Here is a 20,448-nt window from a genome sequence, read left to right on the forward strand (position 1 = left end):
TTTTCTTTTTGATAAAAATCAGAAAACAAAAAAACACAACGTGCTTTTTATAAATTTGATAGAAGTTTGATTTAATATCTTTCCATATGTTACCATCGAAAAAAGAAATGAAAAAGCAAAATACGCATTTTCATCAATATTATCTAGTCTGTCTTTCACTAATATAAAAATTTTCAATTATGAAAGAGTACATGTATGTACAAGTATCATTAACTACTTGCAGTAGATGTGGCCCAACCTATAATTAATTGGCCATGCGGTATTCATTAAATTGTTGATTTTTAATACAGATAATTTTGCATCTGTTTTGCTCCCAACTAATTAATTAGTCAGGCATTCATTAATTATTGAATTTTTTTTATACAGAATGATAATGCAAACGGTTTTGCTTTAAAAATGACAGTTGAATGGCGTTATTTGTGGCAACTAATCAGAAAAATAATGTAGATATAAGAAATGACTTAAATTTTTGAAGATTCAAGAGGTACATGAACTATAACGCTTCGCGCCGGCATATTTGTCATGAAGCGCTAACGTGCTTCATGAAATATGCCGGCGTGAAGTCGTAGTTTATGTCCTCATGAATCTTCAAAAATTAAATTCATTTCTTAAATAAATGAACCTTTTTCAGGTGAATTCGAAATAATGTATTCAGTTTATGTATAAAATAAAATAAATCAGTAATGTTGAAAACCTTGAATGAAGACCTTATCATTATTCCTCTACATTTCATATAGAAAACCCCGATAGCGGAACGATATTGTTCTAAGGTCCGGTGTTACCCATCAAAAAAATAGAGAATGAAAAATATGTAATGAATCGCCGCAAACGGGGTAGCGAAATCGGATACAGACGTATGGCTAGTATATGTTGTAAATTCAATATGTAAAGAAAATATAGAACATAAAAAATAATAGTGAATAGAGTAAAAAAAAATGGGAAAAAAGTCAAAGATCATGCATTCTGTCTCCACATAATAAATCAAATTAAATCAAGGTATACTGGTATAGCTAACTCAACTTAGTTTTAAGAGATTGTCCAATACCTGATTAACCCTTAACTATTCTAAAGATATTTATTGAAGAGATGAATTTAATTTTTGAGAATTCATGAGGACATTATCTACGACGCTTCACGCCTGCATATTTCATGTAGCGCGTTATAGCGCTTCATGATAAGTATGCCGGGGTGAAGCGTTGTAGTTCATGTACCTCATGAATTCACAAATATTACTAGTAATTCCATATGTTATATTTACATTATTTTTTTCTGATGACTTGCCACATATTTTTGTCATTCAACGATCATGACGATCATTTTTGAAAAAAAAATTTTGCACTATTTCTTTTACTTCAATCACATCACAATGGAAATATTCTTACTCATCCCAGGGTAGTTCATGAGAACATGATTTTTTTTCTAATTTGCAAAGTATCTAAAGGAAAAATATTTGGAAATGTAAACATATCACCCTTCCTGATTCAAGGGAGAGCTAGGCATATGACCAGAAAGTCCATAATCTATTGAATTAATAAATATGTATACTGTAAGGTCAGTGAAGATGACAAGTGGGAAATGGGTTTAATATTCACATACTGTACGAGTTTTCAACATTTTGTACCATATGTAGACAAAACTCCTTCCCCTTTTCCCCTTCCCAGCCCCGGGTCGTCCATACATACAACCAATACCTTGTTCTGACGTACACAAAATGTGAATATTCAAAAATGTACATGCATGTACACAAAGTTACTGGCGGGTCTTAGAATAATTTTAATTTCTAATTCTAGGAGGGTGGGCTGACCCTAGGGGGTCAAGAATGAAATGTCAGATTATCATCGACACACTTTTGACACAGGTCCATATTGTGATCATTTCTAGTTTCATGGTGGGGATGACTTCCAGGGGGTCATAAGTCATGACCTAATTAATGCATAAATGCATAATAACACAAGGAACAATATTATGTTATAATGCTTAAGGGGAGAAGTTTTCAACCATTTTCGATATACATATATATATATATATATATATATATATATATATATATATATATATATATAATTATATGATCATTTGAAGTTTCAGGGGGTTGGGATGACTTCGGGGGTCAAGTCCCCATATATACTATTTAATGTGTCTAAGATGGCTTAGGGGCTTTTGATTTAATAAAAGTAACATGTATTTGATTGGTTCCGGTTCCAGAGAGTAGGAATGACCCCAGGAACTTGCTTCAATGTATAACTTGCTTTTAAAACTATAGGTCCCTTCTCTTATTCACTTCAGCTTATTTTACCCCGTTCTATACAGGTCCCTATAATAATATAATCATAACGTACTTACCGCCTGTTGTAGGTACTGTCAACTTCATAATCATTATGATTTTTTTTCATAATGTAATTCATCGTCGCAAACCACAGTTTTGAGTCCACAAGCTACCTGATAGAGAGAATCGATGTGAATCACCCGTGGGTTACCGACGATGAATATAATGCATTTAAAACGCTTTAAGAATCATGAGAATTTCTACTGGTAATAATGATGTATGTTATTGTATACCATGTGCAATCAAATTATGATAACTGTAAAAGTAGTGCTCGTAGTGTGACGTAATTCCAACGCCAGAAGCAGAAATTTTCCATAAAGGTGTAATGTGTAAAATGTATATCAAAATTACATACGATATTATTTTTTTACATACATTGGGTTATCTATTCCAAATATGGCAGGAAAACAGATGAATTGTGGGTAGCCGGGGTTGATTTTGACATACATGTAGTTGGTCGGGTGTGGGTTTGGAAAGGGTATTTTTCCGACCCGTATACTAAAAAAAATTGCACAATTTTATCATTGCCATAAGTGGTCATTTTGGCATCTGAATTGTTAAAGATTTATTAAAAACGCTATGCACTGAAATAATAATATTGTTTTGACAATAAATTCCAAATTCTAAATACCACAGAATAAGTTCCAATTATCAGACTGGTAATGAATTTGGTATATGGCCACATGTTCACATGAGCATTTCATGCTTGATTTAGATTATATAATTATTGTGGATTCTTCCCTGGTTACCCAATTTCAAAGGAGAGTGCATTTAGAGACAAACACCTTAGTGCGGGTATTATTGTCTTACGTGTATGACAACATATCTATTTTTTTTTTTACTTCAACTCTACGACAAATGTAGACACATTTCCTGTTAAATAACACCGACTAGCCAATGAATTTTTTTCTGCTCAGAAGGTGCCAGAATGATTGCATAATGAAAATTCTGAATTTTTTTTTAATTCATCAAGTGAACAGGTGAAAGCACAAGCAGATAATAAAAATACAAGCTTTTGTCAATACTCTTCCCATTTACCTTTCCTTTACATTTAGTGCTATACAGTTGAAGCTTACTCCTCTCGCCTACACGGTGATACTTCTTATAATCTGTGGACAAAGGTAGTGTATGTCAGTTTTCCACTTTTGGATATATATTAACAATTTCATCTCCACTAGGAAAACCCAATGTAATTGAACATACTCTGTATGTCAAAATATTTTTTACCGGTTTGATTTCCCTGAAATTCAGTCTCCTAGAGGTTGGGTTTCACACAGGATATACTTTGAAACAGACAAAAGAAAATCAACATGTTACATCAATGATTGACAGACAAAATGTTTCCAGGCACCACTTAGACAGGTACCAAAACAACAACAGACGAAATGTACTCAGACAATACTTACAGTGGCAACAAATTAAATTACAACAGACGAAAAGTATCCAGACACCACTATAACGATGACAGACGATGGTTACCCAGGCATCACATAGAAAGGCTATAACACGACGACAGACGAAGGTTACCCAGACATCACTTATACAGGCTATAAAACGACGACAGATGAAGGTTACCCTGAAATCACTTATACAGGCTATAAAACGACGACAGACAAAGGTTACCCAGACATCACATAGACAGGTTATAAAACGACGACAGAAGAAGGTTACCCAGACATTATATAGACAGGCAATAAAACGACGACAGGCGAAGGTTACCCTGAAATCACTTATACAGGCTATCAAACGACGACAGACAAAGGTTACCCAGACATCACTAATTATACAGGCTATAAAACGACGACAGACAAAAGTTACCCAGATATCACATAGACAGAAAATAAAACGACGACAGACGAAGGTTACCCAGACATCACAAAGACAGGCTATAAAACGACGACAGACGAAGGTTACCCAGACATCATATAGAGAGGCTATAAAACGACGACAGACTTAGGTTACCCAGACATCACATAGAGAGGCTATCAAACAACGACAGAAGAAGGTTACCCAGACATCATATAGAGAGGCTATAAAACGAAGACAGACGAAGGTTACCCAGACATTACATAGACAGGCTATAAAACGACGACAGACGAAGGTTACCCAGACATCATATAGAGAGGATATAAAACGACGACAGACTAAGGTTACCCAGACATTATATAGACAGGCTATAAAACGACGACAGACGAGGGTTACCCAGACATCACAAAGACAGGCTATAAAAAGACGACAGACGAAGGTTACCCAGACATCATATAGAGAGGATATAAAACAACGACAGACTTAGGTTACCCAGACATCACATAGAGAGGCTATCAAACGACGACAGAAGAAGGTTACCTAGACATCATATAGAGAGGCTATAAAACGAAGACAGACGAAGGTTACCCAGACATTACATAGACAGGCTATAAAACGACGACAGACGAAGGTTACCCAGACATCATATAGAGAGGATATAAAACGACGACAGACGAAGGTTACCCACACATCACAAAGACAGGCTATCAAACGACGACAGACGAAGGTTTAACAGACATCATATAAAAATACTGTTATTATCAACCAGTTTACTTAGATGCTAAAAGATTCTTAATATATGGATGTAATTTATATTTTTAAAGGGGCCTAGACAAAGACTTGAATTTAATATTTTCTTAAAGAGACGCCGTGACGGAAAAACGGGAAAATTGACAAAGGATGACTGCACTTAACGCCTGTTTTTGGGTCTTTTTCGGTTGCTTCTGTTGCTTTTATATCTAAACTTTATTTCACCTTTGTATGTTTATGAAAGAATCCTGTCAATTTGGAACCAAATTTAAATCTTAAAATGATTTTAGACTGTGATACAATAAAATGATTCAATGTTTTTTGTCCTCAGTGCTTTCAAAATATAGTGAATTTACACTTACTTGCCCTTGAATGAACATTAGATATGCATGAGAGGTGGAGCTAACATTGTAAATATGGGTCTAAAATTAGACTTGATAAATAACAATGACATGTTTGAAAAAAAGAACGTGGTCACTCTTTCCAATCTCCCTCTCCATTCTGTATGGCACAAATACACTTCTGACAAAGGTTTCAAAACGAAGCTAACAATATGAGCACGTCAATGTTATTAAAGCAGATTGTATATCCATGCCAGATGACTTAACGTATTCGAACACAATGTCCTAGTTAGCACAAAACATGCTACCTTACAAGTCACGTGACGGAATTAAGTATTCACAGAGTTACCTGAGGTAGGACACCACGTGGTGAATTATAATATTCAACATGTCACAATCCTTGTTTACAACACAGAGAGCGAAAGTAAGAAGAAGCAGTTTTTTCTCTTTTTAACCATGAGCGCATGTTTGTCTATTAATCTCCTTTTTACACATTATTATTTATGCAAATATACAACTATTGTGAAACGGAGAACAATAGACAAACATGCGCTGACTATGTATAAAGTCAGTAAAAAAGTGGGCGTCCTCATTATCGTACGGAGATTCAAGAAATTGTGATGTCCCCTGCCTTTGAAAACAGCTTCGAACTTCGTAAATACACACTTTTATTAAAACGTAATTACATAAAGTTATAGATTGGATGTTGGCCATTCTTGCAATGAAAAGAAAAATGCTTGTTTTGAAAGTTTATTTTGTCGCAGATTTCGCATATCCTTAAGTGCAGTCATCCTTTAAAGTAGAATTTTTGCAAGACACATGCAAATTTTATTCAATTCTTGAAAGTATTAGGTTTCCGAACCTAAAAAATCTACTTTTATGGAGAAAAATATAAGAAAAAATAATTTTAGTTTGCCCCAGCACGAAAATATTGCTTTAATTACTTCTTCCTCATTAAGTACGCATGCGCAGAAAAGTTGAAGAAGTTACCATGGTGTCAATTCCATAGATATAAATGTCGGATGACCGAGGATTTTGATATAATCTTCAAACAAGATGATCAGAACTTATTTCTAACTTTTGATTGCTCCAATACTCTGTTGTTTACAAGTTTCACGCTAAAAATAAAAGACACGTGGTCTTGACATTGTTGACATTGACGATAACAGCCACGCCATAGATACAACTTTTCTTTTTCCGGCACTTACATTCTGCAGTCTTTTCTTGCTTTTATCGTGCAGTTGAGATCTCAGAACTTTGCTTTATTCATATTTCTCCTAAATCTTTAGCTTTATGATACAATTATCTTAAAAGAAACACATGATATCGATTGACTCACTTTGCAACTTAAATTTTCTGTATAATATCATGACTTTATTTGTTGCTATAGCATTTCACACGGAAATGTAATAAAAGCGTGTTCAATAACTTCTTTTATCTGGAAATTATTGAAACTACGAAATTTGGGACGTTTGATTGACACATCCTTGCACTTTCACAAAGTAAACGTTATCCTTAATAAAAAAAAAAAAAGTATAGAAATTTTGCTGTGTATTAATCATGTTAATGAAAAATATTAAAACAGTAATCCAGAAAATTCAGAGTAGAAATGTGAGAAAGCTAATTAAAAGCAACTCACCAGTATTGTCAGTCCGTGTTCAGTGATGTGTCAGCAGAGTTTAACAAATTGAACACATCCCGTAAAACGTAAACATTAACCATAACAGAGCTCGTGCCCTGTTAAAAAAACCCAGATGTTTGACGTGATGTAAAGAAGAATGTCGAATTCTAAGAATATTCATGTAAGTTCAATATTCATAAATTAATTGGTTTTATTTTTTGAATAAGCATAGAAATTTAAAATGTAAACAATACAACTGTATCCAAGCCCCTTTAAAAAATCTCTCTGATTTTAATTCGCGTGTGAAAAATATCCAAGAGTTTCACGACTGATCTTTCCTTGGCGAAAATTACTTGCTGTAAACCATATAACCATAAAACTATAATATGTCTAAGATTTTCTGTAAACCATATAACTTCGCGAAAACGAAAGAAAATGGTGAATAAGCTATGTTTACTTTATGAAAATCTCCACAACTTGCAACAATATCACACAAGTATTGAATTATATCATGCACACTCCAAAGAAAGAATTGTTCTTCATGGAAGTGGACAATCAGATCGACAATCTGAAAATTTAAAAAAAATGGAGAAGAAAAACCCGGAAAATAATACTGCATCTTTTTTATAAGTGAGATAAAATCATTTCAGGATATATAGGTTTTGTAAGTTCTAGTTGAACATTGTTAGACTTAATTTGTCTTTTTCTGTGAAATATTTCTTACTTATTAAACAGTGGGCAAAAAATAGAAAAAGATGGGGTTGGGGTTTGTTTGAACCAATATTTCAAGAAGAAAAACAATTTTTTTAGCTAAGCTCCGAGGCAAAACAGTGGATTATTCCTCCTCAGTAAAACTTTATTTTCTTATTTAGTTATTTTTGTTTGTTTGTTTGTTTGTTTGTTTGTTTGTTTGTTTGTTTGTTTTTTGTTTTTGTTTTTTGGGGGGGGGGGTCTTTGTTTGTTTGTTAGTTTTTATTGTAATTTTTTCAGTCTAAAAAATATATTATTCAAAAGAAATCTTTTGGGGGTCGTTGGAGGACTGGACAAAAATTTCGGCTTTTAGTCCGTCTCCAGATCACCTTTTACAATGTTTGTAAACAGGAAGTGAACAGTACCCGCCAAGAATACAAGTTTATACGGGAAAAAGTAGTGAAAATCTAGTAGTTTATTGCTGTGGGGAACTGTTTATAAGTAAATTTTAACATGCCTCGAGAAATTATCACCTTACAGCTAGGACAATGTGGAAATCAAAGTAAGCTCTTAAACGAAAGTTACTTCTGAGCGATCGTTTGGTATTAACTCGAATTTCCTTTGAATTGGCAGAGTTTTAAAATCATGATTATGATGGCTTATTTCTGCCCTCTACATCATATGTAAGATAAATTATATTAACAAGCGAGAAAAATATGTCAACCATGCAAAACAATTATATATACATGCTAAATAATAATATATGCATGCAAAATTATTATCAGGTCCAGTCCAAAGACTATTTCTACCTACGTAGCTATTTATAGCTACCTAGGTATTTAAACCTACCCAATTGGCAAAGTAGCTATTTTACCTACTTTTTGCATTACTTGCATTCTGTGGCCAAACGGCCGAATGGTGCAACATGATGAGTGCCAAATTTCTTGATACAGTCACACTGATGATGAATACAACATTTTGGCCAAAAGATGATTACTTCGTAAATTAACAATTTTGCATAGTAATGAATGTGGGGATAAAAAAAAAAAAACATGTTCGCCAACAGTTGCCTCAGCTATTCTTATATGGATATAAATATAGCTAACTAAAAAAAATTTCAGCATTTTGCACCATATACATGATAAATTTATATCCCATTTGGGATATTATGCCCCCAACAGGCTTTTATATCCCATTTGGGTAGTTGGTCCCAGTCTGTCATAGCATACAGTACATGGTTTATCAGACTTAATTAGTGATGAAACGATTGTCACCGACAATCGATTGTCTTATCGATTGGAGCTCTTCAATGCTACTAATCGATTATGAAACAAAAGTCGTCGACATTGCAAACAAAAATATTAAAGGTTAATTTGGGTTTAAACTTCAAATTTATTACCAAAAAATCATTTGCAGACATTTTAAAAGTTATCCTGAATGTTTAAAACATAAAAACCTTCTTCATTTCACTTCAACTGTTGTTCTTGACAATTTTTACCGCCATCATTGAATGTAAGGTCAGGTTAATAGCAGGAATTAATGGCCAGCGTTATGGGATTGTAATACACAAACAGTACAGAAGCTCTATAAACTTAATTATTTTAAAAACAATTTTATAAGTCCAAATGAATTCATACAAAAGTTATTCCAAGAAAATAAATAATAAAAAGGTGTGACTAATATCAGTAATGTTCCCATTTGTATGCATGTGTTTATTTTTTTTAATGAAGCATCATACAGAAATTTAACTCTTATTTTCAATTTTACTGAGAGAAAATAAAGAATACTTTGTCTTTAAAAAAAATTTACTGAAAATTTTTTTTGTTTATTTATATATATTACTGATTTTATTTACTTATTGAACTTTGAATAGAAGAAGGTTATAAATATTGTTTTTGTGATTATGCTTGAACATGTTAAGGAATCTCTTATTTTATTTGAAAGGGTAAAAATCCCGATTATAGCTGATTATCAATCGATTATGTGTTTCCGATTACAACCGATTATCGATTATGATTTTTCTCCGATTATTCAACACTAGACTTAATGTTTATAAGCACCATGATGTTTTGTATATATTTCCATAAGCCTTTATGGTGGGCTCTGTCTTTAGCCAGTGAGAGCAATGATAGATTAGTACCAAGTAAATAATTTTGTGCTTTTATATTTACTTATAGTCGGAATGGAGTTTTGGAAGCAGCTCTGTGCAGAACATGGAATAAGTCCTGGTGAGTGAATTTCCTTTAGAACAGTGAAAAAATTTGTTAACATTATGGCATCTGTCTGCCTGGCGTATGTCCTGTGTTATCTGTAAACTTTAAACATTTCCAACTTCTCAACAATCACTGGGCCGATTTCAACCAAACTTGCCACAAAGCATTATTTGATGGAGGGCCACACCCTCTTTCAAGGGGAGACAAATAAAAAAGAGTGAAAATTTGCTGGCATCATTTCAAAATCTTTTTCTCAAGAATGACTGGGCTAGAAAAGACAAAATTTATGTGAATTTAGGCTTTCTTATATGTGTATCTGTATGTAGTGCAGATTGAAGTTTCTTTAAATCTTGGTAGGACAAGGCCAAAATAGGGGATCAAAGGAAAACATCTTCAAAGTGTTTTCTCTAGAACAGCAAGGGCACATAAGTAATTTTGATATCTTGAATTACCGTATTGCAGGTTTTCTTGGCAGGTGTAAAATTTGGCATTTTGCCTGCTCAAAGGTATGCCAATAGTTTTGGCGTAATTTATTTTAGCGGACACAGGGTTTCAACTCTTTGCAGATGAACACTAAGGAGAGTACTGAATATTTTAGCGATTAAAATTTTAGCGGACTACTTTCAAAATGCCAAAATTAGCACCCCGCTAAAATTACCTGCTATACGGTATTGTGTAATTTGCAGGTTTCACTTTGGTTAAGTCATGATCCTTTGAAGCTATGATAGGGCCACAATATAGGGTCAGAATTATTCGAGAGAATATAGAGGGAAAATTAGGAATAAATTGAGAAGAAAATTATTTTGCAATTCATTTATAACCTAGATTGCATTTCTTTCTCAGTGAAATATGAACATGCATGGCCTTACAAGTTTTAATTCAATATGTGTTGATTTATTTTCAGAGGGAATCTTGGAGGATTTTGCCACAGAGGGAACAGATAGAAAAGATGTCTTCTTTTATCAGGTTTGTGTTGTCAGTAACTTATTTTTAAAATATCTTATACGATAAATAATATTGTGTAATTTAACCACCATAGCCCTGTATCATATCATTCATATGGCAGTTAAAGATTACAGACACCGGCTGACTTTTGAAAGTTGATTTCATTCTGTGTCAATCAATGACACACTTAACTACCCACTGATCTTGTAACAAGTAAATGTTTGCTTTAAATTTAGCAAGGCAGTTAAAATTTCTGATTGTAACTCATAACTATGCAGTATTTTTCATGTAAATCTCAAACAGTCTCGTGAGAGATACTCTTTGGTTTTTTTTTTGTAGGCTGATGATGAACATTATATCCCTAGAGCAGTGCTGCTGGATCTCGAGCCTCGAGTCATCAACACAATCATGAACTCACCATACGCCAACCTGTACAACCCAGAGAATATATACCTATCTAAGCATGGAGGTGGGGCAGGCAACAACTGGGCTTCTGGTTATAGTCAGGTATAGGAAACAACTGGTATTTTGAAATGACCAAAAAAGTCCTTAAATCTTGTCTTTGACATCTGCCAAAGTTGTATCTTTGGAATGAGATAATTTTTTTGTCCTAATCTGGGCTATTCTGATCATTTGGCTGTTGCATGTCTCCTTAATTGAGCTACATTTCAAACTGAAGAGAATTAAAGAGAGATTCTAATGCAATTGTTTTGTAAAATGATATTTGATTGGCTAATGCAATGATGTTTGAGGCAGTTAAATGAGCATTAACGAGAGTGAAAGTTTTTGATTGTGACGTCATAATAGAGCGATGCAAAATCACAACACTCCGTGACGTATTTCATATAATAAAATGAAACAAAATAAGACGTAAACATCAAACAAAAGGCATAAATTGCATTAGAATATCTTCTAATTTGGTATTTGCGACCGTTAATGCTGATTTAACGGTCACAAACATCTGTTTTACCGGCTTAGCTTATGCGTCGCTGGTAAAACTCAAATTGAGACCGTTAAATCAGCATTAACGATCGCAAATACCAAATTAAAAGATAGTTATTCCCTAAATCATTTATTAATTAGATGATATTTTTCATAAATAGGCAGAGAAGTTGTACGAGGAAATCTTTGACATCATAGACAGAGAGGCTGATGGAAGTGATAGCCTTGAGGTAAGGTCAAAGGTGAATTGCAGATGTAAATATGTAAAAATTTTAACTTCTGAGAAAGTTTACTTATTCAACAAAAACAGTCAAACCTGGATATCTCAAAAATGGCAACTCTCATAAACAGATATCAGAAGGTTTGGGATATTGGAATTTAAGTTCCTATTCATAATATTGTTGGTTACCATAAACTGGATTCAACATATCAAGTATATATATAAGATTACCAATCCTTCTGTTTATAGGGCTTTGTTCTGTGTCACTCTATTGCTGGAGGAACAGGTTCAGGGATGGGGTCCTACTTACTGGAGAGACTCAATGACAGGTTAGTGGTGTTATTTATATATAAAGGAGGAGGGGGTGTCATTCTATCACTGGAGGAACAGGTTCTTGGATAAGCTTCTACCTATAGGAGAGGCTCAATGACATGTTCATGCTGCTGTTATATAGAGAAGAGGAGAGGGGTCACTCCTTCACTAGAGGGATGGCTTAGGGGATGGGCTCTTACCTATTGGAGAGGCTCAATCCATTGTTGACTGGTTAGGGAATGGGTTTCTACTTAATAGGGAGACTAAAAGACTAAAAAGGTTAGTGTTGTTATATAGAGGAGAGAGGATCAAAGGAGAGAAGGGTTAATATATGAAACTTGGAACAAAATTGTACAGTTCATAAGAGGTTGAAAACAAGATGTGTGAGGGAGTGAACAAGATGGGGAACAATTTTTGAGAAGGAAAATAAAGGGGTGTATGTAGGAAGAGTAGAATAGTGTAGTTCTTATAGAAGGAGATGAGAAGATGTTAAGATGGTAGAGACTTTTTACCAAAACCCATGCAATTGTATGAAAATTCTGACAAGGACTGGTTTTGGTTTATTTTAAACAGAATCCCAATGATGTAAATCACCAAGAACCTTTTGTGTGATGATACATCCATGCAACCAAAAGTTTGAATACTGACTTTGATGACAAACATTTTCATAACTCAAGTCAGCAAAATATTATACACTCCATAATAACCTTCATACAATTTTTGTTTAGAATCCAAATTCAGATTCATCAATTCTAACCTTAGGTTCCCAAAGAAGTTAGTGCAGACTTACTCTGTGTTCCCAAACCTAGATGAGATGTCAGATGTGGTGGTCCAGCCCTACAACTCATTACTCACGCTGAAGAGGCTCACTCAGAATGCTGACTGTGTGGTGTGTAGAACTTGCTCAAAATGCTGACTACTTTGGAATCATCAAATGTTTGTTGGGGATAGTTGTTACTTGATTTCATGGGACCAGGGTCACCCTTACCCACAAATTAACATCCCCATGAACGATTATCTTATCAAAGTATTGATTCATTGAATCTACTGTATAAACAAGTTTATATCCCCCCAAATTATTAAAATTTTGCTTGCCGACGAACATTAAACCCAACAAATTAAAATAATTCCATGGTATGTTGTACATCAAACTCACTCAAAATGCTGACTGTGTGGTAAGTTAAACTCAGAATGCTGAGTGTGTGGCATGTTTTGGTCAAGCTTACTCAGTTCTGCAGTGTAACACATGTATGTCATGGTCAAACTCAGAGAGCCCACTGCAGGATTTTTTTTGGGCTGAGTTCTTGTGCCATTGGTGCACAATATTTGTAATATTTGTATGTTGTGATGAATCATGATACCCAGGGACCATAAGCCTCTGCCAAGTCCAAGAAAAGAATTCTATGAAAAGTTTGGAAAGGCATTAAATCTTATACATGTTATAATAGCTGATGAAATGGTTTCTTATTGAGTGTGTATTTTTGTTGTATTTTTAGGTTGTATTAGATAACACAGCTTTAAACAGAATAGCAGCAGACAGACTTCATATAGAGACTCCAAACTTCTCTCAGATAAACCAGCTGGTATGTAATTAAAGTCACTGGAGAGTTAATGTAATGCTGAAACTGAAACAGTCAGGTAGTACTTAAAAGAGGAAGACCATTTGCTAGAGAGATATCTTGAAGCAACTTTTCAAAAATTAATTATGCAGGTATCAACAGTAATGTCCACCTCCACGACGACACTGCGTTACCCTGGTTACATGAATAACGATCTGATTGGTCTGATCGCCTCACTGATCCCCACCCCCCGCCTTCACTATCTGATGACAGGGTACACACCCCTGGCTACAAACTCACAGGTGAGTGTAGGGGGCATTTTCAACTTGATGGGGTTAAAGTCTGAACATATCAATGTTGTAGCAAAACAAAAATAGTAGAAACCATTTTACTTTCACTTGCCATCAATAAAGTCAAACTTTCCTATTGCAATGCTAAATGAATGTATATTTTTTGGAGATAAATTCGGAAAGTTGGAAACACTTTTTAAGCTTTTTTGTAGGGGTGGGGGGCTCAAAATTCTTTCTACAAACCTCTCAAAATACTTGCAATTTTTTCTTTAGCTCAGTGATTAAATGATCATTTAAACCTTAACTGTATGACCCCATATCTGTTTTTAACTTTACAGGTAGCGAGTGTCAGAAAGACAACCGTCCTAGATGTCATGCGGCGACTCCTGCAGCCAAAGAACATGATGGTGTCCACTCCCGTCCACCGGCAGGCCAACCACTGCTACATCTCCATACTTAACATCATACAGGGAGAAGTAGACCCCACACAGGTGTGTATTAACATCATACAGGGGAAAATAGACCCCCCACACAAGTGTGTATCAACATCATACAGGAGGAGGTAGACCCCCCAAAGGTGTGTATTAAAATCATGGGGGGGGGGGGGGGTAAACCTCACACAGGAGCATAATAATGTCATAGGGGGAAGTAGATCCCACACAGGTGCGTATTAACATCATAAGGGGAAGTAGACCTCACACAGGTGTGTATTAACATAATAGGGGGGAAGTAGACCTCACACAGGTGTGTGTTAACATCATACAGGGAAAAGTAGACCCCACACAGGTGTGTATTAACATCACATGGAGGAAGTAGACCCCACACAGGTGTGTATTAACATCATACAGGGGGAAGTAGACCCCACTCAGGTGTGTATTAACATCATACAGGGGGAAGTAGACCCCACACAGGTGTGTATTAACATCATGGGGGGGGGGGGGAAGTAGACCCCACACAGGTGTGTATTAACATCATACAGGGGGAAGTAGACCCCACACAGGTGTGTATTAACATCATAGGGGGGGAAGTAGACCCAGACAGGTGTGTATTAACATCATACAGGGGGAAGTAGACCCCACACAGGTGTGTATTAACATCATAGGGGGGGGAATGGACGCAGACAGGTGTGTATTAACATCATACAGGGGGAAGTAGACCCCACACAGGTGTGTATTAACATCATGGGGGGGGAGTAGACCCAGACAGGTGTGTATTAACATCATAGGGTGGGGGGAAGTAGACCCAGACAGGTGTGAGTTGTGTAGAAATATCTGTTGACCTTTTATTTCTTTTTACAACCTTGATATGTTTCTTATTACTGTGTAATTCAATTCAACACTTCAGCAATAGTGAACATTCTGATTTCTGTAAATCTCAGATCTTTAGCATGTATAGAAATTGAATTTTTGTCTTCTGAAGCAAAGTTGCAAGACTTTATTCAAGTGTCACCAGTGTGGTGGATACCAAGATATTACTATGCGGTCTTTCACTTTCTAGGAGGAATCATCCTTTTAATTAAAATTCTAATCCTTTTATTTTTAATTAAAATTCTAAATCCTTTTATTTTTAATGAAACCTTTCCAAAATATTAATCACAGTAAGCTTCAATATGCTTATTGAAAATTGTTTGGGTTATTTAGGAGGGGGAGGGATTTGGATTTCATTTTAAAAAAATAAGTAAGTCTGTTTATGGAAAATATTATTCAGAAGACAAATTTCTTTTAGAAACATACTGACTCGTTTAGTATTGGTGTCTTATTTTTTATGAATTCCTCAGGTACACAAAAGTTTACAGAGGATTAGGGAGAGAAAGTTAGCACAGTTTATTCCCTGGGGTCCGGCCAGTATCCAGGTGGCGCTGTCTCGGAAATCCCCATACATCCAAACAGCCCACAGAGTCAGCGGTCTGATGTTGGCAAATCACACCAGTATATCTACGGTAACAGGAAACTGTTGGTCATGTGATCAAATCCCATAAAATCCGAAGTTTATGGTAGATTTGATCACATACCAACACATATTTACATCCCAATAAAAGTTTTAAAATGATACCTTATTACTTATAATTTACATTTGTGACTGATTTATAATAAATATTTGCATACTATAGCTTAAAACCCATGAAATAATTTATTTTCTCAATCCTCAATAGTTTAAATTGAATGTATTGAAAACGTTGACCCCTTATTAAGTCCCTGTGAAATAACATCTTTTTCTGTCTTTTTTGAAGATGATTAATGCCAGAGACAATCATTTAAGAGAGAAAAATTATTTACAGCTGTATTAACATTTTGATTTTTAGGTGTGTATATATTGTTTTGTATAGAGGTCTTGTTTCCTGTATTTCTTTAGTTATTTGAGCGGACTCTACAGCAATACGACAAGCTGAGAAAACGAGAGGCTTTCATGGATCAGTTCAAAAAGGAAGCCATATTTAAGGACAACTTAGATGAGTTTGATAACTCAAGGGAAGTAATCCAGCAGCTGGTCGACGAATATCATGCAGCCACGAAGCCAGACTACCTCTCCTGGGGTACACAACAGGTAGATATCTTCTTTTTACCTCTTATGGTCAGAGATAATCCATCTGTCTGTCTGTCCATCTGTCAACAATTTTTCAAAACCCTATTCCTCCTACAGTTTTGGTCCAACTTTAGTAAGACTTAAATACAAGTAGACTACACTAAGATACATAATTCTATTATCACTTTTTGATTTTGAAAAATGGTGTTGCTATGGTTTTTAAAATTAGAAATTTCTTTGGAATTCTTTCAAAACGCTGTTCCTCCTACAGTTTTGGTCCAATTTCAGTAAGTCTCAGTACATACACTAAAAAGGGATACATAAAGTATACACCTATAGAGTTTTTACTGTAGTCATTTCAATTCCATACTAGTAAAATTTCGTAATGTGTTACCAGGATACCATTGGCAATGATTTTAGTATCAAGCTATAGGCTTGTGACAGATAATCCTTTGTATTAACTGATAATGTTATTCACTTTTGGTTTAATTTTGCAGAAAAATAATAAGCTGTGAACATTTTGAATATTTTGACTGGGCTCCAGTACAACAGAACTAAGGACCAGACTGTTTGAGACTGTCAGGTCAAAGGCAACAGTTTAGTTTAAGGGTTCGGCAAAACAGTTTGCCCAAGAGTCCAGTCAATAAAATGTGATACCTTTTGCTTTTATTATGAAGTATCTTGTGCTGGCTTCCACATCTGTGATAGATGATGACTATATTTTGCTGTATATTTTGTTTACCCACATGGTGACTTTAACTTGGCCAAGTTTGTAACTGTCAAATACAAACAGGTGCAAATTAGATATAGTTGATTCCGCTTTTGCTGAGGTATAAGGCATGATGTAAAAACATCATAGCGGTCCAACATCTCTTCAGCTGGTCTAACATTGAATTTAGTGAAACATTGGAAATGGTAGACTGTTTTTAGCATAGATTTGTTTCAATGGAAAACAATTTTTAAAGGTATATAACAAAGTGAAATTAAAACCATCCTGTTAAGTTCCCAATTTACTGTACTAATTGAATTTTGTTTATTCACCTTGTAAAAAATATAAGTATTGTAAACAATGTTTATTTCATTTTACATTCTAGGAAAAAAAATTCATGAAGGTTTGTTTACACTTTGGTGTTTAAGTAGACGTTTGTTTTTAATGATGGGTGATTTTTTATGGATGTAGCCGAAAATTTGACACACTTTTTCTGCAGACTTGTGGATGTATAGCATACATACATGTAGATAATATTATATGTGCAGTCCATGTTTTAATAATGGTAACTGTAAAAAAAAAAATTAAAATTCAATAATTTTGGATTTTTCTTTTCTTTTTAATAGCCTGCTAAACATGCAGAAAAATATTGTATGTACGAGGGTTGTTCGGAAAGTTTATGGACTGTCATAACTTTTTGAATTAACGTCATATCATATCCAAGTTTGGAAGAAATATTTCAACGGTAAATTCAAATGATGTGTATTGAAATTTTTTTAAAATATTGTGGTTTATTTCAAACTTATTTAGACTTAAAAAATGCGCAAATCGGATCAACGAGCAGATCAAAATTTTTTAAGTTACAATTAAGACACTAAATAATGTCTGAAGTTATATCTTCTGTAAAATGACACAAAAATGAAAAAATTCTACATGTTTAAATTAGGAATTGTTTCATCGTTTCTGATTCCAATTATGATTTAATATTTTGCTTCATTGAAAAGAAATCAGTTTCAGAAGATAGGTAGTCCTCACTGAAAAAGGCAAAAAAGATGACGTCGTAGAAAGTCACGGAGCAGCAATTTACCATACAATTTTGTGTTTTACTCTGGAAAACTCCAGAAAAAAAAATCTAAAAATGTCAGCGGAAGTAGGAAATACTGTATGTCAAAAGCGAGCCAAGCATGTGTTTGTACATGGTACAAGCGGAATTTGAATGATAGACTACTTTGCTTAGACGATGGCGGTCTGTGAGAAAATGGATTATCTGTAAAAATCTTGCCAAAAACATTGAAAAGTTAGTAGCGTCATGCTAAGAGTTTGGTGCTTCACAGATGCTGATCTTGTAAAAGCACATTTATGCAGTGAAAAAAATATGACATTGACAAACAAAATGATGCTCCTGGAACAATTGTTAGCAAAATAGATTTCAAATGATAGAGAAACGTTTTTAATGAGTGCACTGGTATTGGGCAATACTGCAATACTGTGTGAAATGTATAGGGAGAGTATTTTTAAGAATCTCTTCACGGTATGTTTTTGACGTTACAGTGTTGTTGAGTTTGCGCCATGGTTACAAAACGTGTTGATAATGTGCTCATTTTAAATTCCTCAAAGATAGTATAGCGAAGATCGGCATAGTCTAAGAACTTTCTGAACAACCCCCATAGAATATTGAAGATGTAATGATATTGCATACATTCATAAATCTGAGTTCTCTAGCTGCAACCTGGTTATGGCTCTTCTATTTCCTTATATCAATGACTGTCTAAGCTAAGGAGGAAAATTCTGCCTCTGTGACCAAAACAGGACTGTCCCAAGAATATTTAACCAGTTGTTCATTTCCCAAGGGCAGAATTTATCAAAAAAAAAAAAAAATTAAATTCCTTTTTTGAATGGTAGAATATATTTGTACTGTTTTGTTTCAGGCTGTTGCAGCAACAGGGGAGAGAATTTGAGAGAGGTTAAGGCCATGTGATTTTCCAATTCAAAATCTGTGGGATGTGAAGAACTCTACTACAGCATACAGTGACTGTGTAGCTGTGACATCAGTATTTATGTCTTCCCCTTTCAAAAGATTTCATATCTTCACAGAGGAAACTGGGTACCTTGTTTATGTATGAACGAGACTCCAGTTGTCTTTGAATTATATTGATTTATTGTCTTCAACATCATAATTTATCATTCTGCCAGCATTTACTACACATGTAGAAAGATATAATGCACTAAACATGCTCATAAAAAAATAAAAATTGAACTTATGTCCTGGTGTACAATGAGGAAAATGAGGCAACCCAGTTCACTTCAAATATCTGCCACATAAAGTCATACATTATTGCAATGATAAAGTTACACATTTATACATTCATAATTTCTAGAGAGCCAGGTGCTAGTAACAACACTCATGTTTTTACAATTTTTCATTTCAAAACTCACATGTCCATAAATCTAAATCTAATTTATGTAGACTGTAGGAGTCAGATAATTGTTATTGAAACAAACTATGTATTTTTAAATACTGAAATGCCACAAATCTTGAAATGAAGATTTGTTTATAAAATTTTTTGTGTAAGATCTTAATTTTGTTTTTGATCATGTTGTTATTTTATGAAAATATATGGTAAAGAGACCAGATGAGCTTGTGCAAATAGTAAGATGTCGATCTGTTGTGAATTTTTTTTTCAAAACGATACTCCTTGTACAGATTTGGTCCAATTTCAATAAAACTTTGAACACCAGTATACTATACATATTTCTATTTATCTTTTATGATTTTGTCAATTGATGTTGCCATGTTTACTAAAAATATTTTTTTTTAATTTTTTTAAATGCTACTCCTCCTATATCATGTTATGATCCAGTGTTAGTAAGACTTGGTATGTGTAAAGTACACTAAGCCGCAACAAAATATTTCCAGACTTAAATAAAAAAAATGGGTTTGTTAGTACTTGAGAGATTTTTTCACAGAAAATTTCAACATCATTGTTGAATTTTCAAAATCTATTAATTTGAATACATAAAAAAAAATTGCTTCCTGGCGGTTAAAACAAGAATCCCATGGGCCACATCGCTCACCTGAGCACATTGGCTTAAACAGAAGAATTTTAAAGATTTTTTTCCCTATGTAAAACTCGGCTCATTGTGGCCCCACCCTAAATTTGTACAAATTTGAACCTGCACTACCTGAGGATTCTTCTATAT

The 20,448-nt window shown here is 34.3% G+C and overlaps 1 protein-coding gene across 1 annotated transcript; it reads left to right on the plus strand.

Moving 5' to 3' along the window:
- Positions 1-7,947: 7,947 nt before the first annotated feature.
- LOC133202235 (tubulin gamma-1 chain) lies at positions 7,948-19,999 on the plus strand. Its single transcript, XM_061338011.1, has 13 exons — positions 7,948-8,096; positions 9,712-9,762; positions 10,652-10,713; positions 11,032-11,199; positions 11,796-11,864; positions 12,104-12,183; positions 12,929-13,055; positions 13,663-13,749; positions 13,878-14,027; positions 14,354-14,506; positions 15,793-15,954; positions 16,368-16,559; positions 19,176-19,999. The coding sequence occupies exons 1-13, from the start codon at positions 8,048-8,050 to the stop codon at positions 19,203-19,205; spliced, it is 1,380 nt and encodes a 459-aa protein (XP_061193995.1). The 5' UTR covers positions 7,948-8,047; the 3' UTR covers positions 19,206-19,999.
- The last annotated feature ends 449 nt before the right edge of the window (positions 20,000-20,448 follow it).

This window comes from Saccostrea echinata, unplaced genomic scaffold (genome assembly GCF_033153115.1).
Source record: "Saccostrea echinata isolate AGI-Se365-2 ecotype Australia unplaced genomic scaffold, CSIRO_AGI_Sech_v1 ptg000046l, whole genome shotgun sequence".
In the NCBI taxonomy this organism is placed as follows: domain Eukaryota; kingdom Metazoa; phylum Mollusca; class Bivalvia; order Ostreida; family Ostreidae; genus Saccostrea; species Saccostrea echinata.

Coding starts and splice junctions, on each gene's coding strand:
- LOC133202235 (XM_061338011.1), top strand. CDS start 8,048: ATGCCTCGAGAAATTATCACCTTACAGCTAGGACAATGTGGAAATCAA. Junction 11,865..12,103: donor ATGGAAGTGATAGCCTTGAG/GTAAGGTCAAAG, acceptor TTCTGTTTATAG/GGCTTTGTTCTGTGTCACTC. Junction 16,560..19,175: donor TCTCCTGGGGTACACAACAG/GTAGATATCTTC, acceptor GTTTTGTTTCAG/GCTGTTGCAGCAACAGGGGA.